We start from the raw sequence: 25,608 nt of genomic DNA on the forward strand, positions 1-25,608 counted from the left end.
TCCATCCTTAAAAGTCTATAATAACACTAATTGCACAATTAATGCTGGAATAATCACAAAAACAAAATGTCAGGTGTTTGGCATAATATTGGAATTTTAATAAACTGCTGGGGCATACATCCATTTTTAATGGCAGAGAGTAGGTACAAGGCGGGATGCACCCTAGACAGGATCCCTGTCCTGGTCAGCGCACGCAAAAGCACATCTGCACATTTTACAGCCATGTTGGTTTTATTTCCACTTTTACACTGTGCATGAGAGTACAGAAAGATCACTTTCGTAGCTATAGATTTCATAGCTGCTGTCCTGAGGCACTGTAGGGGCCCCTGCGGCCGGCCCTAGGTCTGCCCGGCCAGTGTCGTCTGGGGTGTGACCTGCGGCTGGTGCCCTGTGATCAGCTGCTCCAGGGAGATAAGAGGGGGAGACAAAGTCGTTCTGATGGGTTTCAGAGCTGTGCTGCTCCGGGGCTGTGCTAAGGCTTCCTTCCAGGGGCCCATGCGGATACCCCGGGCATCCTTCAGTGCCACGCCGGGGGAGAGCTCCATGGAGTCCAGCAGCAGGCTGGCGGCGAGGGGCAAGGGAGCCCGGAAAAGGCCGGTATCCCCCCGGGCGTCTCGGTCAGCGGATACTCGAGAGGAAGTGCTTGGCAGGGGTACGTTGCTCCTCTGATGTTTCTGGGCATCTCTGTTTGATATGCGGACCCGTGGAAGAGGAGGAGAAGCCCCATCCCGTTTATGTCGTCTCTCCAGCACGGGCCTTGGCAGAAGAGCACCCCCTGTCTTTCCAGAGTTGCACTGCAGGGTTTCTGGCTCCAGTACCTCGAACCCGGGGCAGATCCGATGTTGTGGCAGGCGAGCTAGGCTCAGCTTCTGCATGGCTCCCTCCACTGCGCTGATGGCGTTCAGTGGCCGGGGGAGGCACGCGTTGGGGGCTGGCCTGTCCTGCTTTGCCTGGTTGGGCTGGGATTCCTGCTGCACTGTCGAGCCACCCTGTGACGGCAGGGACTTGGAGGGATGCTGTGTCAGGGGTGTTGGCGCGGCTGCTCGATGGGAATTCGGCTTTCTCCTTTTCTCTGTCTTTGGAGGGGGGGCGGGGGTCAGCCCGTGAGGTTTTGGTTTCCTCGGGCCTTGTGGTCCTTTCTTCTCGTTTTCACCCCTGATGTCAACATCCAGCCTGTTCTGGGACAAATGTTCCGTATTGGCCGTTTCCCTCCTGGTCCCCTCCTCCTCGGGCTGCAGTTTGGTCTCGGGCTGGCGCCTGCCTGGGGAATCTGCCTCTCCAACAGTGGCTTCCACTGCCCTCTGCGAAAAGACAGGCTTGGGATTACACTAAAAACAGTAAAAACCGAAATCTCCTGAATTGCAATATGAGCCATTTCTGAACCCATTGTGACTTATTGCATGTTGAGTTCGTTTTGAAGTATCTTCTTACCAAGCCTGTAACTGTAGTTCTAGGGAGACCACATCTAGCAGGTTTTACAAGTAACCATTACAGTCATTCATTTCTGAAGACCTGGAAAAATGTAGGCGTGGTTATTTAAGTGGGTCGTGCTAAATTAATTTCGATACCGTTTGGCACACATATGAATGCCCTTTATTCCACAAAGATCAGAATTTCTTTATTTGAAGAAATTCCAGTAATTGCTTAGTCAATAACTTCCAAATTTTTATTCTTTAGAAAGTTTTAGGTTATGCTTAGGATAGAAGTAAATTAGACTGACCTGTGAGACCTACTAGATTAAGGCTCTCCAACACCAGAGTTGAAGAAGCCCCATTCTAAACATTCTCACTGTTTTACAGTCTACAGTATATACATTAACCAACCACATTTGTCAAAACCTGCATCAAGAACCTCTTTATAATAAAACTACTATTACAACACCACAAAACTGTGTCAAAACTGGTTTAACCAATAAAATTAGTGTGTTTTAGTGCCAATTATATTACAAAACCAAGACCTAAATCAGAGTTTGCAGTAAAATGTACGACTGGGCAAACACCTGCCCAGGCAGCCGAAGTGTAATGTAGACAAGTGCAGAGTTTTGCATGCAAGTAATAAAACACAATTATAAATACAAAAGAGGAGCTACTGAGCTGGAAGACCTTTACTTATGAAAAAGACTTCTGTGTTTATGTTGACACATCATTTGCATCGTCTAGACCCTAGACAATGAACAGTGGGAAAGCAACTGAAAAGGCAAAGCAAAACTGAAGGACATGTAGTTTGAAGTGCAGAATTTAAATCAAGAGATGTTTGGTTAAAATTGTAAACACACTAGTAAGGCCTCATGTAGAATACTGTATACAGTTTTGTTCACCGTTTAACGGAATCTATCTAGCCGATAGAGAAACTAGCCGTACAGTATATGTGCATTAGAAATGAAGTCCAATACAAAATGGGATTTTCCTCCCATGTTCTGAAGGCCTTGCACTTATTCAGTCTCTGGGGTACCTGTGTGAGAGGGGTGCGCGGGGTGAGTCCTGTGTGCAGGACGGGCACGCAGCCCTGGGCCCAGGAGTCGGGGCCGCAGGGCAGGGGCTCCAGGTCCTCCTCCCAGGTGGGGGCGCTCTCGGGCCCCTCGCCTTCATCCCGCACGAGAAACCGCCACTCGACCATCTGGACCAGCGCCTCCCGCGCCTGGGACACCGTGAAGGGCACCAGCTGGGCGGGAGAGACGGCCCGTTCAGTACAGGAACATGAAGAAGGCTTCACAGCCCAAACGGTGGGTTTTCTCTCTTCTCTTTTCAGCGTGGAAAAAAACCTGTGACTTGTTCATGATCATGCCTGTATATATATCCTGGATGAATGGGTAAGCATGTGAAAGAATTAGAGAGTAAGATGCGAAACCCTCCATACAGTACTAAAAGAAAAGTTTATTTTGTTACATGCACTGGAATTGAACTGGTAGTTTTGTTTAATATGGAATTACAACGAAATCCACCTCTTCATTTGGTTCAGTGACCCTTAACTGTCATCAAGAGACTGGTGACAGCCACCGCATCCCTTCCATTTTTATTTCAAAGCACTCTCTACTGGTAAAATGAGCGTCTCAAAAGCTTTGCATCCAGAGCTCACTGGGCACGCGCTGTGTGTTCCACATAGATTTCGAACGTTTTGTAACTGCAAAGCTTTCGCCAGTGTCGTGGGACCACCCCTAAGCAAAACCAACAATCCCGAAAAACGTGTCAGAACGAGCAAAACAGGATATGAGAACCTTATGATCACGGATAACGAGGTTAATTCCGCCCTGACGAGCAGACTGAAAACAGTGTTGGATGAAGCCTGACAGCTGTTTCTCAGCGGGGAATTGCACTTGTTCTCTTGGAGCTCGAGCTCCCCCCAGGAATCAGCCGCCCCCCAGGAATCTTCCTTGCCCAGCGGCCGCACGGCTCACCTGTCTCTGCAGGTACACTCTGTAGCACTCCTCCATCACCCGGGCCATCAGCCCCTCCACGACGTCCACCACCACCTCCTCGCCCTCCTCCCGCGTCACCATGGAGACCCAGTCGGACTCGGCCAGCCGCCCGGGAACGATGTCCGCGGGCGCAGAGGCGCTGGGGGCGGGGGGCGCCGCGGGCACCGAGGGGGCACGGGACTTCTCGGCTCGGGACTTGGACAGGGAGCGAGACATGCTGGTGGGGCGCGGGCCAGCTGTGTGACAGGGGGAGAGAGCGATCCACAGTATAGATGGGAGAAACACACACCGGCGCTGCTGGCCAGCAAGCCATCCCGTTTCTTTGATCGAGAAACGCCTGCCTTAATACCCAGCATCCCCATTTCCTTTACCTCTCATGCACTACATAGCTGAATGAGCTTATGGAACACAAACGAATGGACACAGGAAAGGTTGCAAATGACGGCCCATTCGGCCTCTAACCCTGTTCAGGAATTAGCAGCTAATTGCTGATTGAACCAAGGAACTCATCCAGCACTTTCTTGACTTAAAAATAAAATTTTAGAAAATATCAGCTTCAACAACATGGCTGAGCAGCTTGTCCCAGGCTCCCGAAATCCTCTGGGTTACAAACGTGCCTCCTGTTCTCAGTTTTAAATGCATTTTCATGTAGTTTTCACTTATGTCCTCTGGTTCTTGGTCCACTGTTGAAGAAATCAGAATCATGAGCTGACACCATTTAAATGAGAATATGTACCATCTTCTAATGATCTGGACAAATGGCACTATGGGAATTTTGGAACAGGACTGTGGCATGGACTTTTTCTATTATTTAATAATACTGAAATATACAGTTGTATGCAAACGTTTGGGCACCCCTGGCCAAATTACATGTTTTGTTGAGTTTCTAAGTGAAAAGAAGTTAACACAACCTCTACAGCGAACAAACATAAATCTGACATATTTCTGCACATTTTAATGCACAGGTACTATTTATTTGCTGAATTTAACAGATTGGAAAAAATAAAACAGTAAAAGTGGCATGTGCAAAAGTTTAGGCACCCTGTCAGTCAGTACTTAGTAACACCCCCTTTGGCGGAAATCACAGCCTCCAAATGTTTCTTGTAGTCAGCTAACAGTCTTTCTATTCTTGCTTTAGGAATTTTTCCCCACTCTTCCTTGCAGAATGCCTCTAGTCCAGAAATATTCTTAGGTCGCCTTGCATGCGCTGCATGTTTGAGATCTACCTACAGATTTTCAATAATATTCAAGTCTGGGGGCTGTGAAGGCCATTCCAAAACCTTAATCTTTCGTTTCTTGAATAAGTAAAATCTAACTTCTTTCAGCTTCAGTTTCGTCACTGACTCTCGGACATTAGCTTCCAGGATTTGTTGATACTAAGTAGAATCCATTCTTCCCTCTACCCGCACAATACTTCCTGTGCCACTGGCTGCCACACAACCCCAAAGCATAACAGATCCACCCCCATGCTTAACAGTTGGCAAGGTGTTCTTTTCTTCAAATGCTTCTCCTTTCTTTCTCCAAACGTACTTTTGGTGATTATAGCCAAAGAGTTCAATTTTTACTTCATCAAAAAATGCTGTGGGCACTTGGTTCCAAAACACTTCTGGCTTATCTAAGTGTTGTTACATACTTCAGATGTTCCTTCTGATCACTCTTCCACGCAGATCATGTTTGTGCAAGCAACACTGCACAGTAGACCGGTGCACCACTACTCCTGTGCCAGCTAAACCTTCCTGCAGGTCCTTTGCAGTGATATGGGGGTTTTGTTTTGCATTCCTGACCAGTCTACAAGCAGTTCTATCGGAGATTTTTCTTGGTTTTCCAGATCTTGTCTTGACTTCAACAGTTCCCCTTAACTGACATTTCTAAATGACATTTCCAACAGTGGACATTTCAAGCAGGAAGTGTTTAGATATCTTTTTATAGCCTTCCCCGGCTTTGTAAGGGTCAATTATCTTCATTTTCTGATCCTCAGTCGACACTCAGCTGAGAGGTTCGACGTGTCAGAGAATGTATTAATTTATTAAACTCTGGAATTGTCATCACCGACTTAGATTAAGGCCTAATGAGTCAATTAAGTTCTGAGACCTTACAACAAAATAACACTAGAGGATCAACTTTTGCACATGCCACATTTACTGTTTTATTACATTTAAATCTGTTAAATTTAGCAAATAAATACTAACTGTGCATTAGTATTTGCAGAAATATGTCAAGTTTAGGTTTTTACGCTGCAGAGGTTGTGTTAACTTCTTTTCACTTAGAGAATCAACAAAACATGTCATTTTGGCCAACAAAACAATCAATTTGGCCAGGGGGGCCCAGACCTTTGCGCAAAACTGTAGTGTTGAATAAAAACAGTTCTGGGAGGTTAGGCTTAAAATGACGAAAAGGGAAAGTAGTAATCCCATTAGGACGTTGTGCATGCCCACTTAGAATGTGGTGTGAAGTTTTGCTTTACATTTATGAAAATAGATAAGTTACTACCACAAAACAGTGACCATTAACCATCTCCCAGCAGCAATATCACCTGCCACTGAAGCTCAGCAGGCGAGAGCCTGGCCAGTACCTGGACAGGAGACCTCCTGGGGAAACTAAGGTGCTGATGGTGGTGGAGGAGGGGAGTTCCCGTTACCTGGAAGGAGTTTTTAGTGGAAAAGCGCTCCATACACGTGTAAGGAATTGCCATTACAGAAAAATAAAAACGCGTGACGATGCTCACCACGGGGGGAGGCTACCTTGAGTAATTCGAGTTTTTTTTATTTTAAAAAGGAAGACTCTTTATGACAAGTTGAAGATCACACACGCCTGCAGGTTTAGGCAAATCTGATGCTATATCACCTCCCGAGTAACCTTTCGTGTGTTGTTAAATAGATCGAATAGCAATAGCTCGCATCGTCCAGCAACACCGCAGAAAACATGTTTTCCAATGAAAAACACGGGAATACACAACTCACCTTTAAGGCAAAGACGTTGTTTTGGATGGGTTTTTTTTATCACAGCTCCTCCACTGGGTTTCTCTATTTGGGAGAAGCCGCCTAGTTGCTTAGCAACCGCAAACGCGCGGCCGGTGGTGACGAGAGATGACGTTGAACACACCTTGTCCTCCTCGCCTACACAGCTCTCGGTGACGTCAACGAAAACTGACCTGTCACTATGGCTGCGGTCGATGCGATCTGACGAGGGGGCGGTGTAACAGAAGATGTTTTATTAAGCCAACGGGCAGCGGATAGCAAAGGAAAGGATCGGCAGATATTTTTTATTTCATTATCCGTCGTCAAAGACAGAATTGCCGCTGAGCACGACAGTTTTGGCATACCGTGGTGATATCCTGCCTACAGGACCAGAAAGACTAAGCTGACATCAGGGTAAGCCGGTTAATTAAAGGATTGTGGCGAGATCTTTATTTTTATAGTATTCTAACACATTAATTGATTGTATTTTCATACATGCTGTCATCCATGTTATTTGCTAAATTGTATTATGCATTATACGTTTTTAAAATTTCAACGTGTGTGTATTATTAAACTCCCTGCAGTTTCTGTCTGTTTCAGTCCATTCGGCTCCAGACTAATCAGTCTTTATAATCAGTTTCTACAGACCCCCACCCATTAAGCAAAACGATCTTGTTAAGGACTGCACCGAACTGGACTCCTAAGTATAGGATTGCAAAGCTGGGCTTCACCCTGGCTGGACACCCACTTCAGGGACACCAGTTGACCTAGCCTGCGTGTCACTGGGAGGTGGGAGGAAACTCTTTGAGTGCAGGGAAACCATGCGAGCTCCTCACAGACAGGCGTCCAGGCTGGAATTGAGTGCAGGACTCAAGACCGGCACCACACTGTGATGCCCACATAGACAGACATCAGATCAGATAACCCCTGACATCCCCATCGTACAGCTGATACCAGTCCTGACGTGTCCAAGTGAGCTCTCTCTAGCGAGTATCAGTGCTGGACAGAGATCACTACGGCACGATTGTGGTGAAATATTCAAATTGAATGGCCGGCTTTCTAGGGAGGTCCTGGTGTCAGTAATCCTAACGCAGAAGATAAAACACATGAAAGAGAGAAGGCACAACTGAACAGTAGGAGCAGCTGTTCATTGCACTATCCATTTATTCTCTCTTTCATAGGCAGAGAATAGACATCCGTAAATAAGCAGCCAACATATGTTGATAAGTTAGTTGAATGTTGGAGAAGTCCCTGTCGTGGGGACCCGTGGCACTGGTTTAATGTGAGATAGCAGTGCACTCGCACCTGCAGTCCAGACTCGCAGGGGGGCAGGGCTCGCTGAGAAACTTTAACGGGGTCCGCAGAAAGCCGTCCAGAGCCCCCGGCAAAGCCGGGACTGTCCTGTCCTTCGGCACCGTGATATAAATGATTGGACCTGCATCCATTTTCAGGGCTAAAGTAGCTCTCTGCTCTTCAGTGGTCTTATTTTCTCTCTGTTCCCGTCTGTACATCGCTTTGGATTCCAATACTGCATGAGAAGATTCCCCCTGTCATTCTGGGCACTGGTAGGGGATTAAGAAGAAATGTACTAAAATAGTTCTTCGTGTCAGGGACCAGTAGGTGGCAGATTCAGACCCTGTGCGGGGTTGAGGTGCACGGGCGAGGGAGTGAGAGAGTGTCCAGTAACCGAAGTCCAAATCGTAATAATAATAATAATAATTGCTTACATTTATATAGCGCTTTTCCTGACACTCCACTCAAAGTGCTTTACAGGTAATGGGGATCCCCTCCACCACCACCAATGTGCAGCCCCACCTGGATGATGCGACGGCAGCCATAGTGCACCAGTACACTCCCCACACACCAGCTATTAGTGGGGAGGAGAGCAGAGTAATGTAGCCAATTCATAGATGGGGATTATTAGGAGGCCATGATTGGTAAGGGGCAATGGGAAATTTGGCCAGGACACCGGGGTTATACCCCTACTCTTTTCGAGAAACGCCCTGGGATTTTTAATGACCACAGAGAGTCAGGACCTCGGTTTTACCTCTCATCCGCAGGACGAAGCCTGTTTACAGTATAGTGTCCCCGTCACTATACTGGGGCATTAGGACCCACACGGATCGCAGGGTGGGTGCCCCCTGCTGGCCCCACTAACACCTCTTCCAGCAGCAACCTTAGTTTTTCCCAGGAGTCTCCCATCCAGGTACTGACCAGCCTCTCACCTGCTGAGCTTCAGTGGGTTCACAGTAAGGCAGTTCCGTGGTCAGGAGGAGGGCAGAGATCGGTAAACCAAAGCGTCGAGTGGGATTACCAAGCCCGATCCGTGAGGCAGGTCCGTAGTCGGTGGGAAAGCAAAATCCATCATCCAAAGTGGCGAGACAATGAGGCGGCGAGAGAGGTAGAGCCCGACAGTGAGCGTGGAGAGGTGTGCTGGAAAGGGTAGAGTAGAGAACAGGGGGGAAAGGCTGTTGGATAACAGGGTAATGGCGGTGAAAGAGCGTGTTGGAAGAGTGCGTGGTTGCGTGGAGACTGTGACACATAGGCAAGTCCCAGAACCTAACGCTCTACTTTTAAATGAGTTCTAATGGAGCAGATGGATTCATTATCTGCATGCTTCTGGAGCATATCTCCAGTGTATACCAGAGCTTGACTGCACTCCTTAAGGGCTCCTGCAGACTGCCACTGAGCTCCTAGTTCCTGACGCGGTTCTGATTAGCCTGCCTTCCAGTTCACAGTGGTGCCCTGCCTCTGCCCCCCGGGGGCCTTCGCCATGTACCACAAGGAGAAGAGCATCCAGATCAAGAGCAGCGCCTCGGCGCTCTACAACAACCTGAGCGTGCTGCCCATCGCCGAGCGGAGCCTCACCTACTTCACCGTGGTGCACGGCAACGTGGTCAACATGGTGAGCGCCTCTGGCGACGGCCTCAACTTCTCCCACCGCCAGCTGCAGTCCAAGGAGGGCAGCATCGCCGCCAGCTCCTCGCTCATCATCCAGGTGCGTGAAAGGGCCCGCAGGCGCCCCCTGGTGGCTCCAGCCTCCAGACGCCCAGCCGCGTCCCGCCATCTGTTCCTTCTCCAATCCGCTGTACCAGGGTGGGATTTTCCTTGCCTGCTGCTCTGACAATCGGGGCGTGAGGCAGCGGACGCCAAACTCATGGCACGACTACTGTACCTCGTACTGCAGACCCAGTGATCTCATACTCCAGTCCACCAGGCACAAACACCACCTGACTGTGTTCATACTGCACACTTAGACATGGACAGTGCACTAGCAGACCTGTCAGCACTGGTTTGTAGTGTAGAACTGTAATGACAGGTATATTAGTGGCTTTATCACTGGATTAAATTATTTTGCGATTTTGCATGGAGCAACGATGAAAAGTGTAAATGCTTTTTTATTTTTCTACTGCTTGAATTCATTTATGCTTTCGTTTTCATGTTGGTGCATTAAGAATAAATGTACTAAAATACTTATGTGAGTGTATGTCTGAGTCTCAGAACCGAACCCCCCTCTTTTTAATTAATCCTAATGGAGGAAATTGATTAATTGCTCTTGATTCTCTATACAGTGCATGTTTCTAGAGCATATCTCCAGTGTACACCAGGGCTTGACTGTACTCTTTCAGGGCTCCTGCGGACTCTCATTGAGTGCTCCTTCCTGAGCTGCTAGTTTCTAATATTTAGCCTGTTTACATTACTGGACAAAAACCGCTTCTCACCAAACTACAGTTTGCTACCCCTGGTGCACAGCCACACAGAAGAATATTCAGAAAGTATTAACCCACAAATAACCAGAGCCCTGCTCTCGTCTTCGAAGCAGGGATGTGTCTGGCCGTGCAGGAGTATTTAAAGGTTTGTCTGTCACTGGTGAGTCCTGTCTCGTATCTCAGAGACGTTAGGGAGCCGGGCACTTTCTCACAGTTCAGATGAAAAACCAGTGATGTCATGGAGAACCCCCGAGCTTTCTGCTTTCTGTTCCAGCTCTTGATGAGTTCATCTTCTTAACAGACGCAGTCAGAGTCAACAGCTTTCCTGGAGACGTTTTGCAGTGTTTCATAATAGACATTTTTCTTAAATGAATCATTTTTACCTGATTAAACGGGCGATTAAAAGGGATTCTGCACTTTTGAGGTCTCTGAGTGAACTGTGTGTCTGTGCAGGCGTCCTGGTGTGTTCTGCCTTCGCGGGTGCTGCTGGTCCTCACCTCACAGAAGGGAATCCAGGTGGGTTGGCGGCTTCTGACCTGCACTGAGCTCAGCCACTGTGTGAACCACTTCTGTGACCTGTTCGCTGGTACTACCGCCGCTGCTACGGTGTTTATGCATGTGTCTGGTCTGTGTTTCAGATGTATGAATCAGATGGGTCCATTATGGTGTATTGGCATGCTCTGGATATCCCAGAAACACCAACAGGTAAGGCCGACGATCAGGGGCACTTAGATAAGAAGCAGAACATGGCACAGACAGACCGGGAGAGAGTGAAAAGATCAGTGCACCACTGTGGTATGTGTGTAAATGCTCCGGGCCCTGTCTCTTACAGCTCAGGCTGTGTTTGCTCGGGGGATTGCAGCAGCTCGGGGAAACTACATCTGTGTGGGTGAGTACAGTAGCTTCTCTGGCAAGCAGCAGTAACTGCCAGAGTTCACAGGTAAATGCACAGGCATGTCCTTCGCTCCTTTCAGTGTATAAAATGGAGTAATCAGCACTGTCACACTTTGACTACCTCATTCACACTCATTCTCATTCCTTCACACCAGCTTACTCTACACCACCTCACTCTCTCCCTCACACTGACCACACTCTCGTTATCTCACACCAGATCACACTCACACCATCTCACTCTCTCCTTCACACTGACCACACTCTCGTTATCTCACACCAGATCACACTCACACCATCTCACTCTCTCCCTCACACTGACCACACTCTCGTTATCTCACACCAGATCACACTCACACCATCTCACTCTCTCCCTCACACTGACCTCACTCTCGTTATCTCACACCAGATCACACTCACACCATCTCACTCTCTCCTTCACACTGACCGCACTCGTTATACGCACTGTATAGAGAATCAAGAGCAATTAATCAATTTCCTCCATTGGGATTAATTAAAAAGAGGGGGGTTCGGTTCTGGGGCTCAGACATACACTCACATAAGTATTTTAGTATATTTATTCTTAATGCACCAACATGAAAACGAAAGCATACCACACTCACACCATCTCACTCTCTCCCTCACATTGACCTCACTCTCGTTATCTCACACTCACATCCTATATACTCACACTCTTATACTGATTCACACTCACACAAACTAAAACTCATTCTCTCACACTCACATCATCTGACTTTTTCCTCTCAGTCTCATTTCTTTCACACAGGCACCACTTCTCTCGGACTAACGCCCGCCACCTCACGTTCATTCTCTCACACTAACTCCGACACACACCAGCTCACCATGTTTGTCTCACACTGCCTCGCTCTCACTCTGCCTCACTCTCTTTCTCTTTCGCTGACTTGTTGACGTGCCCTCTGTCCTGCTCGTCCTCTTCCTGTCTCTCACTCCAGGTACTTCCTGTGGCTCAGTGTTGGTGTTTGACGTGCCCAGTAAAGGCAGCAATATCACACTGTCAGAAGTGCTAGAGGAGCACAGGGAACCAATCACTGACATCGCCTCAGAGTCGTCCAGAAACGAGGTACAGAAACACTTCACCCTTGGAAAAGTTGTTTTAGCACTGGGCGTCCTCATTGCTGACAAAGGTTTGGTAATCAAACATCCAGTTGGATCTGTCCAGTTGATTTTGGCTCCTGTACTTGTGTCTCTGACTGTCCTTGTCCTTTCTTTCTTCTGTACTGATCTATCACCCTCTTGACCCACAATGCCCCTTTCTTTCCGAACCCCTTTGCCCTGTCAGGACGGTGTGGCTGACCTGGTCACGGCAGACGACTCGGGGCTCCTCTGCGTGTGGAAGTCAGGGGAGGACTTCAGTCTGGTCAACAAGATCCCTGCTTACGGGTGAGACTGGGGAGCGAGGGAGGGCCAGGGTTTGAATACCGACCAGTCGCCTCTAAGTGCACAAAGCTATTATCAGGAAACCGGCTGTCAGGTGGCAGAGGTATTCTTGTGGTATTCCGTCTCGCTCCTGCTGTTCCAGGCCACACACCAGCCCAGCTCATTCCACATGTAAATCAATTAAGTGGAAGTCTGTACAAGTACAGCTTCCATGGCACAGCCGTCGCTGTCGTTCTGGTGTGGCATGAAAACCTTGTGACTCCAGCAGCACCAGTGAAAACACTGTCCTGCGGGAATGTTGTCATGTCAGGATGCGTCCACAGGGGGGCAGCAGTGGAGTTCCCAATGATCAGCTTGAGCACTCCTGCCAAGACCTTCACAGCTAGGTTATGCCTTTTCGATTTTAGACAGGAATCATCACTAGGACTAGCTTCTAGGACTAAATCTCAGACTTATGGTGACTGTGTCATTTCTGTCACTGGTCTGTTGTTATGGAACGCCCTTTCTAAGACCCCACGAGAGACAAATTCTCTCTCTTTAAATCCTATCCTACATTCTATTATGTATAAAACTGTATGCTCTTGTTTACAGCGTCCTTGGGTTTGAAAAGGTTCTTTATAAATAAAAGACATTATTTTATGATGATGATGATGACTAAGTGGTCTTCTAGACCGTGGCCTGTCCCTGACAGACTGTTTGTCCAATAGTGTATACCAGGTAAAAACAAATGCTGTCTGGGAACACCCCAGAGTGATCACTTATCCAGCCTCCAACATACTGACGGCACTAAGACATTGTTCTCTGAATGAACAAGGCTTATTCTGTGTACTTCTTTCTTGACTTACAGCAGACGTGACGCTGAGCAGGTTAAGTCACCTGTGCCCAGTCTGCTCTCTCACTGATGAGATGGTTTGTTCAGCAAAGTCACTTGTGTATATTATGGTCAGTCATGGATTGTCAATTAACCAAGAACTTGTATTCAATATTAAAAATATGTGCACTTCATTTTTTTTAATACATGAATAGAGCATCTTTTGATGCTCTGTGTATTATTGACAAGCAGTAAGAGAATTAAGAGGAGAATAATGAGAAAGCAGCAGAGAGGTGAAGCAGGTATGTGGTGAGAAAACAGCATCAGAGACCGAGGAACAGGAAAAGGTTTATTCCATGCTGAATGGAAAAGAAAAGAGACAACGTTTCGGCCGTGAAGCCTTCTTCATGGTGCTTTGTGAGAGACGTAAGGACATGTTTTGTCTCGTAAATGAGGAATATAATTTTGGTAAAGCGGGCTCTGTTCTTCACTCTGCAGGAGACATCGATTGTGGGTGAAGTCTGAAGAGATGTAATAACAAATGAGCATCTGCTCCACCTGTTCCTCTCATATGTCTCTCTCATACTGTTGGTCTCTTGCATGCTTCGTCTTTTATGGTCGCCAGCGCTCATGCTCCCTCAGTCTTTCCCGGTGTTCCTGCGCTGGCGTGGGTTTTACAGCGTCTTTCCCCTCTCTTACACTGAGACCCCGCCTCTCTGTCGCCCCCCGGCGGCCTGCAGGTGCAGCTGTTCGTCGGTGAAGCTGTGGTGCGGGGTGGTGGTGGCAGGGTATGGCAGTGGCCAGATCCGGCTGTACGACGGGGCGTCGGGCTCCGTGTACGCCGAAGTCAACGCCCACGCTCGCTGGATTTACGCCTTGGATGTGGCGCCGGACACCGGCACAGTGAGTCTCACGCTAGCTGAGGTTTCTAAGAGTCATCTTTGTTGTTGCTGCTGCTGAAAAAGCTAGCAGTTCAGGTGCTAAGGTGGAAATGAGACCCAATGTACAACAGTTTAGATTTTGATCAGGTGTGCTTAACCTGCAGTGCTCTTCCAGCCCGTGCTGGCTACTGTGATAACACCTGTCTGCCGGTCCGCACACAGCTGCTGTCGGGCGCAGAGGACTCTTTGGTGCGGATCTGGAAGCTGAGCCGGACCCCAGAGACCGACAGGATTGAGGTAACGACAAACTCCCAGCCCTCGTGGGCTCGGGTGTACGCAGCACTGTGATGAGCCCAGAGCAGCCTCCTGCTCTGCCAGATTTAGCATCGGCTCAACCACTGCTGTCAGTCCATTGATCCGTTCGTCGTTTCTCTTTCCCTGTCCCTCCCAGATCGAGCATCGGCATACTGAGTGCGTCACGGATGTCCAGATCTGCGGCGCCAAGTTCTGTGACGGCGAGGGGAATGCCTTTGCCGTGACGGGATATGACCTGAGCGAGATCATCCGCTACACGCTGGTGTAGGACTGGGCCGAGGCCGCTCGTCCTTGTCTGAGCAGAGCAAGGCAGGCACTGTTTGTGTGGTTCTCTGCCCATGTGGCTCTGCGTGTGGCTGTTCGGTGACACAACCTGCACAGAGCAGTGAAGTCATTCCCATAAACGGCAACAGTGGGCGACTCGCCCCAAAGTGACCAAAGAAAAGTGAAACACGCCGGAGAGTTTCAAATTTCCTCCCAGCACGGTACCACCCTGGGCAAGGTTTTTTTTTTTTACCTGGGGGATTTAAACTCAATCAAAAAAAAAAACGGACAGAAAAGCTACATGAAAACTCTTTGGCATGTTTCATCTTGGCAGTGCGATGAATTGTTAATATACTGTACTAAAGTACACTACACCTCCATAGAAAGAAAAAGAGAGGAATGTTCAGCTTGGATTAATGACCAAATCAAAGAATTCAAAATGGAGCAGACATCAAAGGCCCTTTAATAGAAACCCACCAGTAACCTTGAGCCCTGAGCAGATACGCAGAGCACCTGTGGAGTGATTAGCAGAGCCCTGTGCAGAATGCTGCTGGACTGTGAGGAGACTGTATGCCGATGCTGTCCTTGCTGAAGTCCTGGTGTTATTTTTGTAAAGGTCTGTGTAGGCGTGAACGTGTCTTATACACTCTCGTCCAAGCCAGCTGCTTCTGAAACAATGTGCTGCAAATCACGCCTGTGCTGTGGTACACGCGTGGGTCATGCTTACCGGAGTAGAGCCTCAGAGGTCATTTGTAACAACCGGATTGGAGCAGCAGCTAGATTCTAAATTACTGTAGCCATCTTCTCACCCTGATATGTCTAGATCACTGTCATTGTTTTCCAGAGAAAAATCTGGATTTTTTAAACAGTCAATAGGGCGCCGTTTCGAACAGCACAATGGGATTTCCAATTGTGTGTTTTATAACAAAATCAGCACATTCTGCCAATGTAGTCACGGGAGTTTTTGTTCTTAGAATGACCATTTACGTCCACTTAATGTCTGCAGTACCAGTGTAAATCTGTGTATTAAAGAGTGGAAATTGGGTTTCTGGAATCTTCTAAAACAATTATTGGATTTTATTTTTCAGTCTGCTAGGCTTCTAGGTTTCTTTGTATTATACGGAGAAAAAAAAATCAGGAATTACTTTAGTGCAAAAAATAGCAGCCCAAGCCAAGCCAGTCTTACCTGATCGTTTTCTGTTAACACCATGTATTTGTGAAAATCACTGTAATAAACACTTAAAAAACAAGAAGGCTTTAGCCAGCGTGTTTAAGCGACTCGTCGAGGCTTTTGCACTCACTCCAGCGAGGTACACACCCTGTGCCGGTTGCTTGCGGGAATAGGCAACTGTACTGTACTGAATAAAGAGGTTAGTAATGGATTTATGGATGGTGACCACTAACTGGGGTCAGGTTTGAGTGTGTACTGTATATGCGCAGGGGTTCAGCTACAGTATAAGAGAAACAAGACTAGTAGCAGCAGAACTGCTCTGACTACACAGTACTTCAGTCCTGGTCCACCAGGTGGCAGTCTCTCGCTCTTCACAGCTGCTGCCCTCCCAGTAGACTGCTTGTGTCTTTTCCTGTTGACACATTCCTTCTTCCGTTTCTTCTCCTAATTGAAGAACTGGAGAGAACTGTGAAAGAGAATTAGCGAGAAGCAGAAGACCTCACTGCTGTGCAGCCCTGCTCAGTACGAGCCTGGTCCTCTGTTCCCGGACTTGTGCACTCTTCTGTCTAGCTCAGCCCTGCCATCTTGGTACATACTGTACATGCTTATTTCACTATACATCTTCATCACAACACACGGCATTTAAAATATAAACCAGGAGTCCGGTTTAAATAGTTTAGCAAAGTTTTAATAAAAGTCAAGTCAAACATTAAAATACTGAAATGGCAAAAAGTTAACATTTTTCTACATTTTTGTTTTGTTTTTGTACAAATCACAGTGGTTCAAAAATATTACAAAGGATCTGTTTACCTTTTTTTTTTGCAACAGCAGCAAAACATTCTGATTTTATTTTTAAAAAACAAGCCCTTAAAGTGTTTTAATTTCTATTTTGTTGTTCTAACTGTTTAAGGTCCGCACAAAGAAGCTCAGAAAGATTCTGTAGAATAAAGAATAAAAGTGCACAGGTACTTAAAAATCACACCAACAAAAAAAAGGTAACAGCCCAGCACCCCTGTGGACCAGTCACAGTTACTGAACCCCCTCTCCCAGCTGCGAGCATGCTCCCATAGACAAAACACCCCTCCTTCAGAAACCGCAGGAAATCCAACTGGGCAAACTGGTGAGCTGTAACAGCCAGAGAAGGTGGAAAAGTTGCTTGTGACTGGTCAGGTAGTCAGTGTATCTGGGTAACAATAATAAAATAGTGCAGGTAAGTCCTTCAGGTGAAGAGTGCCGAGTGCAATTACAGCTGTACCTAGAGCTGAACAGCATGGTTATTCCCATTTCCCAGTGTTAGGAACCAATGGAAGAGTATGCAGCATCCTTAGCTTAATATTGAAGGCAGTGAGTGGGGAGAGAAATTGGAGTCTTAGGTCCCAGGTTGCACACAACTGTGCAGCTAATGGAGTTGCCTGCCATTGAGGAGACCAGCTGATGTATAACTACCGGCTACCAGAGACTATGTCATATAAGGACACAAGGTGAACACCAACTGTGCCCCTCGCCGTTTGGAAAAAACAATTATCTGATTACTTATTACACCCTGCTGGGACCCAAGCAGGAACTCCTATACCCTGGACCAAGCACGCTACACTTTCGCTGAAGAGGAAACTTTTTGCAGGTTTTAAGTGTCTTTGTGTGCTTGTCTCACTAGCATGAGTAAAAAATAAAAAAAAATCACAAGACCAAAAGCAGTACTGCACTCATGAAACACAGACAGGTTGAAATACCGCACCGACACTGTGAGAGGTTTGATTGATACAATCGATCAGCATGCACACTAATGTTTCAAGAGTGTGCAGAGCTAATGTGGGAAACTAAATATAAAGTAACACCTGTACAATTGAAAAGCATGCTCTTATTTTTTTATACATAGGCAAAATACCTGACATTTGTGTCAAAAAGACCTTGTTTAGAGGGAAGTAACTAGTTTCAGGAGCAGTAAAGTTCATGTTCACTATTAATACTTTTTTTTCCCCAAGATCTTCTTGAGTTCCTCCCGTGTTTTCTTTCTTATAACTTACTTTCTACCCACTAATCCAAAATCATCAACCCCTTCACCCAGCTACCGCTAGTAAACAAATCAAAATCCCTACGTGTCCAAAGGGAGCCGGCTTAAAGAATTCAGCACGGTGCTCGGAGTCAGGACAAGGGTCCAGTTCCTTACAAACGGACACTTCTAGCTGAACTTTGCTGTTCCTACTTATTGCCCACTTCGTTTTTAACGTTTTGCATATTATCTTACAGGAGGACAAACACGAAACTCTAAATAGAAAAGGAAGAAAATTCCAAAGGCAGCTTTCAACGCCTTCCAGCTTCTGCCGGCACTCCTAACTTGGGAATATTCTGTAACGGGGCTCGTGAACGAACAGACGTTTAACACTTTGGACAAACGGATCACACTTTAAATAAATACCAGCCAAAAAAAAAAAGCACAAGTTACAGAAATAACATCCACCCTACCACGTGTCAAGCAAATCACACCTGTGAACTCGACGGGAGTTTGTAAGAACACCCAGCTGATCATCTTGTGGCTCGGCCTGCGTGACTTCTTTGTCATTCCCAGCCAGCACTTCCTACCCATTCCCTGGCTGTGCGTTTGTGCTGTAAGCACACGGTCCAGAGAGGCCGACACGGCCCGTCTGGTCAGCCTGAACCAGCCCCGCCGCTATGAGCGCACGAGTTTACATCACAACCGCGGAGACTGGGACCGTGCAACAGCAGCGACGAGCAGACTGACACCACATCACTGCAACGTCAGTATGCAAGAGCTGCCTCACGAGCACGAAAACGCATTGGCCAGCGTCCACTCGTCTGTGTTGGCTGCAGGACCGGTCTAAACATGAGCACCTGAGCTGAGAGGTCACAGGCAGCGCGAGAGACGCTCTCCACAGTCCCACTCGGCAGGGTAAGGCTGCAGAGACAGGCAACACAGTATAAGAAGGCACAGGAAATACCAAGGTTAAACAAAAGGGGGCGCTCTCTCATTCTGCCCTGGTTAAGGAGGCCCTGAGCAACACGTCTCTCCCTTTACAGCTTAAGAAGTGATGCTGCCTCGAAGCCTCACCCCAGCCCAGGACTTCGTCCAGGACTTCGTCCTCTCCCTAGCTTGAACAGCCCTTGGTCGTTGTGCAGCTTTAAAAAATAACCAAAACCAGGAGGTAAAGCGTTGTTTGCAGTTTCAGTGGTGCTGGAAGTCGGGCTGTGGAAGAGACCGCAGAACTGGGCACTAAAGTTGCACTTTAACAGGTTTCTGCCACTGAGCTACTCCCAGAGAGAGTCAACACTCGCACTACAGCACAGTCACATCCATTGTCATTTTGATTTCCAGGCATCATTACACACAATGTTCAACACTGACCAATTACCACCTGACCACTACCACATTGTGAACAACAGTACTCACATCTCTCCCCTGCAAGCTGAAATGAACAGAAGCTGCATACCAACAAATGTTACTTACTTCAGTCTTCTTTCCTCAACCACAAGCATGGCCTGCACTCTGTGGGTCAGGAAAGATCCTGCGTAGATCCTGAACATTACACTATGGAATTAGAGGATGGGAACTCTGCGGAGACAGGACGTCCTAGAATGGTTCCCAACAGGGAGGGCAGCTGTGTGCCCTGATTGGACAGGGAGGATATGTCCTAGAACTCATTCTGATTGCTGTGGTTTTGAGGAGTGGACACCAGAGCCGCCAGTGAAGAACTGCAGTAATGAGCAGCAGCAGACGAAGAAATGCCAACTTGGCATTAAATCTACAAAGGAATCTCTCATGCTGCTAGCAGGCTGCGTCAGCTATTGTTCATCTGAATGAAGCAACAGTCTCAGACCTATACCACTGCTGTATATAACCAGCAAGCCCAGTCACTCACCCACATCAATATCTTTCAGCTTGCTCAGAGTTTTGCTTTGTTGCACGCCTCTCTGCGGTTTTCCACCCCAGCTCTCGGCCAGACAGACCCTGAAATCCCTGGATATTCCAAAAGATTCAGGATATCTCCTGCAACTGAATGGGTTAACGCTGTCCACATTTGGCGTGCAGCGAGAACAAGGAAATGAAAACTCCACCCTAAACTGTCGTCCATATTTTCTTAAACAAGTCCACACAATTAATTCCACCACCGGGGAACAAATAAACCTCCTTTCAATTTGTTTTTTTAGCTTTTTCCCTGTGCACATCCCCCGCAACACACACACACACACACACGAGTCCCATTAAGGTTCAAAAGAAGTCTTGAAGCACAACTAAATACTGACATGCATGCATAAACGCACAGCATTTTAAATTTCAATGAACACTCGAAGTCAAGACAGATTGCTATATGTCTTGCAGAAGTCAGGCGTTCTCTGCTGCTACCTGCACTCCAGCGCAAACTGGAAACTGCCAGCCGCCTGAAGCAGACAGTGCTCAGCGCCAAATGAAAGAGCCGCTCTGGAGAGAAGCCCAGGAAGACCTGTGAACAGGCCACAGTGGAGAAGGAAGACAGGTGACACTGACACTCCAGCCCAGGCCCGACCTCACAGTCTGGAGCGACCTTCTATCACACTGAACTACCGTCTACATGAGCAGAACAACATTATGTAATAATACAGAACACAAAGGCATTTATAATTTAGCAACATTTGCAACAAGACCCCATGTGAGACTACTCATTTAAACACTACCTTCAGAAGCTACTGCAATCTGTCCAGACAGACTGACCTCCGCCTGTCAAAAAGACAGTTTAACACAAGCAGAGAATAAAGGGCTCTCAAGACACACCTTCAAACTGCATCCATACAGCTTGTGTGGGAACCACTATACTTGAGAGCGCGCCAGTTACAGTATACACACGACAAAGACGCACAACGATATATCAAAGGCCCTCTTGTCTTGTACCTACAAAGAATTACTGTATATAAAGCCTAGGCTAAAAGTTTGCAAATCTTTTATTACTAATGAGAAAATAAAGAGGTGTGGAAAATAAAGTGTTTAAAAACAATTATGCATGATCTAAAATAAAGTCCTGCTCCAGGAGGGCACGTCAGTGCACCTGTGCGCAGTACGTGTGCTCCCGCGTCTCGTAAGAAAAATTCCTCTGCTTGCTTTCGTTATCGCAGGTTTTTCTGGAGAGCCGTACACCAGCAACAGCGAAGACAGTACATGCTGCTGGTGAGGGGCTGTTCTAGTTCCAGTCCTTACTGGCTCCTGTTAACCAGCTCTGTCACAGCCTTGCAGGCCTGCTCAGACAAGCCCACTGCCCCCACTACACTGTTCATGTCGCCAGATCAGGGCCCCTAGACCTAGACATGATGCACTGGTTCGACAGTGCAGCATGGCGCCTACTGGACACAGGTACACACCTCTAATTTTTTAATAAGCAAACCTCAAGACAGTGGAATGGTCTCAACTTTCAGGCTCGGTTTCTGCTCCTGTTCCTTCATTTTCAGCCCAAGTTTCATGACCATCTACAATCAGGCCCTGCGTGTTTCTAACTTTTTCCCTCAGTCCTGAGCATGCAGTTTATTGCAATGGTACTATTTCACGGTCTGTACTAATCATCCTACTACAGAAGGGATCTGTACCTCAGATCCAAATGCAATTTATAAATACGATTGTGGAGTAACGTTATCTGGCGCTGCTGCTGAGAGACAACATACAAAGATCTGCAGCACTAATACTGCTCTCGTTTACAGCCACAGCTGCACTGAAACCACAACGCCTCTCCCCTTTGTGGTGTTATTGTTTACCAGGTATTCCAGCATTAGATTGTTAGGTTTGCCCTACTCGTCGTTATCAGAGAACATGCACAAGTAATGCCTCCCACACACATCGCACAGTAAATGGAGACAAGTTGGTGTCACACACACTAGCAACACACCAAGCAACTCAATGAGGAGAACTACTCAGGAAACTAGGCAGGCAGGACCCTGTTTGTAAAATATCCATTGTACAATTTTGGAGAAACAATAAGAAGCTCCCCTGAAGTTAAGCATATGAATGACCAGCAGAGACTCGGAGATTGGAGCTCTTAAAGATCTATGGGAGAAATTATAACTTCGCAGCACAGGTTTTTACTAGAAAACAAAGGTGTAAATGTTTTGCGAAAACCTACAAGCACTGTGCCCGGTGTTCTGTGTAGGCTGATCTTTTGAAACTGTAAGCACAGCTCTGTTCTGTCTGCACAGCTTCTATAATGAGCTCCCCCAGTTTTGTAACTTCCGTTTCCACAACACTATGCCATCATGTTGTCTGGCCACCCGGACAGTATCCCGTCTCGACTGCTCCTGCTGTGCCAGGGGGAGAAAGAGGAAGGCGGGGGGGGGGGGGAGGTCAAGGGTCTGGAGAGTCACATTGTGCTTAAAGTCAGAGAACCTTCACAGCTTCGTTTTTGGTTTGCGACGAGAATTATGGGTGAAGTACAACCACTTTGTAAAAAAAATAGATAAATTAGCCATTAACTACTGATGTCAGAACAGTCAACCAAGCTGACCTCACAAAGCTTTGAGGAAAAAATATTAATAAAGAAAAACAGAAGAGAAGTCTTGGGGAAGGGGGACTGTGTGCTGTGGAAGTGCTGCCCTCAAGTGGTGAGGAGGTATAAAGCCGAGACCAACGGGGTTCGGAGGAAGGGTGTATGTGCGAGTATGAAGGGGATAGTGGCAGACACTTGTTCCCACTTGGTGTGTCTCAGCAGCTGGGCCTGGGGTCCCAGGCGTCCCCCCTTCCTCCTCCTCCTCCTCCTCCTCAGTGCGATGGTGCGAGCCACAGGAGCTCACGGTCTCCAGAGAACAGGCGCTGCCCGGCCCAGCGGTGTGGGGCAGGGAGCCTGTGTGAGCACTCCTGCCAGACAGACGGTAAAGAGGCAGAAGGTCGAGAAACAACAACAACAAAAAAAAAAACAGGGGCGCAGCTCCAGCAGGCAGGCGAGGCAGGACACTTCTTCCTTTAGAACAGGGAATCCGGTTCACCCATTTCCTTTCCTGCCACCTTTCCCATTTTCCGCCAGCAAATCCGATTTTCTGGGGGCCGTGACTAAGCCTGTAAGCAGTTTCCAGGTTAGAGCCCTTGTCAGGAAAACCACTTCCCATCGAATCGCTGATCTCTCCGCGTGGAAAGAAAGGCTTTATCGCACTGACCTGGGGCACTGCTGTTTTCTTTTTGCACGTTGTACAATAACAGTCTAAAAAAAGAGAAAAAATGCCCCCCCCCCCCCCCAAAAGATCCTGTCTCTGAAATCCTGTTTTGCGGAGGGAGCCTGGAGTTTGGGCGCCGTCACGTCCCGTCAGGATCCATCCCAGTCTCTGGGTCCCGGACCTCACAGCGCCACTGTGTGTCCTCACCGGAGACTGTGCTCTCTCACGCTCCATCACATCAGATCAGGCACTACGCACCTGTGCAGCCACTGAGCAGGGTAATCAGCCCAGGTTTTGCAATTATCGGAAGTGATTGCATAAATAATCATCAGCGAGCGTGCGAAGTGTGGAAGAGTTACCATGCTCACCGAGTGCAGATGCGACCTGAGCCGGTAACTGAGCCAGGCGCTCTGCGCTGCGAGGAGCTTCATCATCAGTCCGAGTGTTAAAACGTCGCCTCTCCCGATGTTTTACCAGTTTCGGAGCAATCCTCCTCTCTCCGAAACGAAGGGCAAAAGTCTCAGAACTGGTCAGTCCAGCATGAAACATGCGATTAAGATCAAATAGATTATTATTATTATTTGCCTTGTTAACAGACTTGAAAAACGAAGTGGCAGTTTGCTTGGAGAAGGGGTCATTTTTGCACCGGAGCAACGAACGGAGACGTTACTGTGGTTCCCTCACTCCAGCTCCATCCTCATGAGAGCACGTGGCTGGGGTGGGCACGAGGCAGGCCGGGCCGCTGCCCTGACAGGGAGCACGGCGCTCGGCGGCCCCGTCTGTCGCCCGCAGTTCCTCCTCATCGCATGAGAGCAAAAGGAAGTTACAAAACTCATGGGGGGCCACGCAGCCCACCTTCCTTGTTTGGTTGCTAGTTGCTTAGTTGCCGAGTTGCTTATGACCCAGGATTCCCACCTCGCCCCTGCCTGAAGGATCCAGAAGCGGCCTGGCCGAGATTGGGGTTAGCCTCCACGAGGCCTTCTCCAAGCGCGAGAGGGAGAAGCTGGGGTGTCTGCCGTCCTGGGTGGGGGGGGGGGGGGGTTAGGGTAAGAAAGATCTGGGCGTGGGCCCCCTGCCCTGTGCTGGGGTGTCCGGGGGGGCCCCTCAGGAGATGTGGGGGGAGGAGGGGGAGTGCCTCCAGAAGCACCAGCCCCGTTTGTGATGCTGTTTGCGCAGGATCTCCTCCTCCCGCTCCCGCTCCTTCCGCGAGCGCAGGTAACGGTCCTCCTCCTTCAGGAACCACACGGGCGGCCAGCGCTGCTTCTCGAAGTGCCGCTGGTTCTCTGCGCGGGGTCGGGGGGGGGGGGAGAGCGAGGGGGAGAGACGGGGATAAACAGAGTTACTCGGATCCGTTGAGAGCGGCCCCGTGGCACAGAAGCACCTCAAACACGGCCAGGGAAAATGAGCCAGGCGTGAATTCAAAGAGCTGGCGCAAGTCAATTCTTATTGGAAAAATGAGCAAAATACCAGAGTCCCATAAATAAGCAGTTTTTCCTCCTGGGATTCTATTGCATTTCGAGCTATACTTCTGTTGACACAGTGCGCTTATTTTGGGCATCAGCAACAGAAAAACAGTGAAGTACAACACGCAGTGGAGAGCACATGTTAAACCCTTCCCCCGTACACTGAGAGACACATCTCATCGAAACGGCAGCGGGAGGGGTCGGAGGTTACCTGGGGACATGGCCTTCATGTCCTTGGGGAACTTGCGGCACACGCTGTTGTAGTTCGTACAGATGTGATGCAGGCACCAGGCCGCCAGCTGCTTGGCATTGTGAAACTGCAGAGCACCGGAAAGGGAAACGGAAGAAGCTGCATCACAATACCAATAGGCGCGCTCTCCCTCAGAGCCCACAAGCCCCCCCGCCGAAGTGAAAGCAGAAGATCGGAAACACAACGAGTCCTGGGCTCTCGGGTGTCTTTCTGACAGCTGACAACAAGCTGCTGCTCCAGGGAGGCACGAGCCAGCAGCTGTGCTTTGTTACGAGCTGCAATGAGCCACCCGGCCCCAGCCTCCCTGACACTGATCCAAGGACGGAAACAGGAGCGAGTTCTCCGGTCTTCCCAAAGCACTGCTTTGCCCCGGCAGACACCTCAATACGACGGCGCTCGGATCCCCCACCGCACAGGCACGACGGGGCTAATGCGTCCCTACAGTCTAAGCCTTGTGGGTGCGTGCTGCTGCTCACCTGAGCCGTCTCCAGGTAAGTGAGCACCTGTCCATCGATGTCGGCGCCCTGCACCGCGAACTGCAGCAGCTCCTCTACCGCGTGCTGCTCTGTGGACAACGAGACCGGGGCAGCGTGAGTGTCCGGACTGTGCGCTGCACTCTGCAGACCCTGCGCCAGTGGCACGCTTCTGAACGCACGGGATTTAACCTCACTCCAATTAAAGTCAATTAAGCCTCAAACATTTTTAAAATGAATTTCATCTCGCTGTGGGACACTGAACAGGATAGTGGTTTGCAACACCCTTGGAAATGCATAAAAGAAGGTGGAAACAAACATTCTGATATATACAGTCTAGGAATCTTCAGTGCACCTTGAAACAACTGTAAGATGTGCATTTTAATATCTAAGGAAAAATTAGGAACACATGGAGTGAGCAGCAATTGAAGTTATACCTTCGCTACTTTAAAACTGACCCTTTTTCCAC

The 25,608-nt window shown here is 48.3% G+C and overlaps 3 protein-coding genes across 11 annotated transcripts in view; 1 reads left to right on the forward strand and 2 right to left on the reverse strand.

Moving 5' to 3' along the window:
• Positions 1-69: 69 nt before the first annotated feature.
• On the reverse strand, positions 70-6,508 carry c20h2orf81 (chromosome 20 C2orf81 homolog). Of its 2 annotated transcripts, XM_088630577.1 has the most exons (4): positions 6,376-6,507; positions 3,395-3,651; positions 2,452-2,661; positions 70-1,301 (listed from the first exon to the last, which is right to left on the reverse strand). In XM_088630577.1, exons 2-4 carry the CDS (start codon positions 3,629-3,631, stop codon positions 339-341), a joined length of 1,410 nt encoding a protein of 469 aa, XP_088486703.1. In that variant the 5' UTR covers positions 3,632-3,651; positions 6,376-6,507; the 3' UTR covers positions 70-338. The 2 variants fall into 2 exon arrangements, with proteins under 2 accessions (XP_088486703.1, XP_088486704.1); XM_088630578.1 differs by lacking the exon at positions 2,452-2,661 and having other exon boundaries at positions 6,376-6,508.
• Positions 6,509-6,574: 66 nt separating this feature from the next.
• Positions 6,575-15,916, forward strand: wdr54 (WD repeat domain 54). The gene is made up of 10 exons (XM_088630579.1): positions 6,575-6,786; positions 9,104-9,370; positions 10,536-10,598; positions 10,721-10,787; positions 10,915-10,971; positions 11,948-12,075; positions 12,295-12,395; positions 13,944-14,106; positions 14,307-14,381; positions 14,536-15,916. The coding sequence occupies exons 2-10, from the start codon at positions 9,146-9,148 to the stop codon at positions 14,665-14,667; spliced, it is 1,011 nt and encodes a 336-aa protein (XP_088486705.1). The 5' UTR covers positions 6,575-6,786; positions 9,104-9,145; the 3' UTR covers positions 14,668-15,916.
• Positions 15,917-16,500: 584 nt separating this feature from the next.
• Positions 16,501-25,608, reverse strand: part of rhobtb4 (Rho related BTB domain containing 4) — a 78,652-nt gene continuing 69,544 nt past the window's right edge. For 7 of the 8 annotated variants that reach the window (XM_088630569.1, XM_088630573.1, XM_088630570.1 and 4 more), the window contains exon 9: positions 24,783-25,231. In XM_088630569.1, the coding sequence (XP_088486695.1) occupies positions 24,798-25,231 (434 nt within the window). In that variant the 3' untranslated portion in view covers positions 24,783-24,797. Of the gene's footprint in view, positions 24,237-24,627; positions 24,734-24,782; positions 25,232-25,608 lie in introns of those variants that run through there. The other variant, XM_088630567.1, reaches the window with a different exon arrangement.

The sequence above is a fragment of the Lepisosteus platostomus genome, chromosome 4 (assembly GCF_059453375.1).
Source record: "Lepisosteus platostomus isolate fLepPlt1 chromosome 4, fLepPlt1.hap1, whole genome shotgun sequence".
NCBI classification, from domain to species: domain Eukaryota; kingdom Metazoa; phylum Chordata; class Actinopteri; order Semionotiformes; family Lepisosteidae; genus Lepisosteus; species Lepisosteus platostomus.

Bases quoted from the DNA above. Each gene is read 5' to 3' on its own strand.
- wdr54 (XM_088630579.1), top strand. From the start codon at position 9,146: ATGTACCACAAGGAGAAGAGCATCCAGATCAAGAGCAGCGCCTCGGCG. The intron at 10,972-11,947 runs GTGAGTACAGTA...CTCTCACTCCAG, and splicing joins GGGAAACTACATCTGTGTGG to GTACTTCCTGTGGCTCAGTG. The intron at 12,076-12,294 runs GTACAGAAACAC...TTGCCCTGTCAG, and splicing joins CAGAGTCGTCCAGAAACGAG to GACGGTGTGGCTGACCTGGT.
- c20h2orf81 (XM_088630577.1), bottom strand. From the start codon at position 3,631: ATGTCTCGCTCCCTGTCCAAGTCCCGAGCCGAGAAGTCCCGTGCCCCC. The intron at 2,662-3,394 runs GTGAGCCGTGCG...TCTCCCGCCCAG, and splicing joins GAGTGTACCTGCAGAGACAG to CTGGTGCCCTTCACGGTGTC. The intron at 1,302-2,451 runs GTACCCCAGAGA...GTCTTTTCGCAG, and splicing joins CGCGCACCCCTCTCACACAG to AGGGCAGTGGAAGCCACTGT.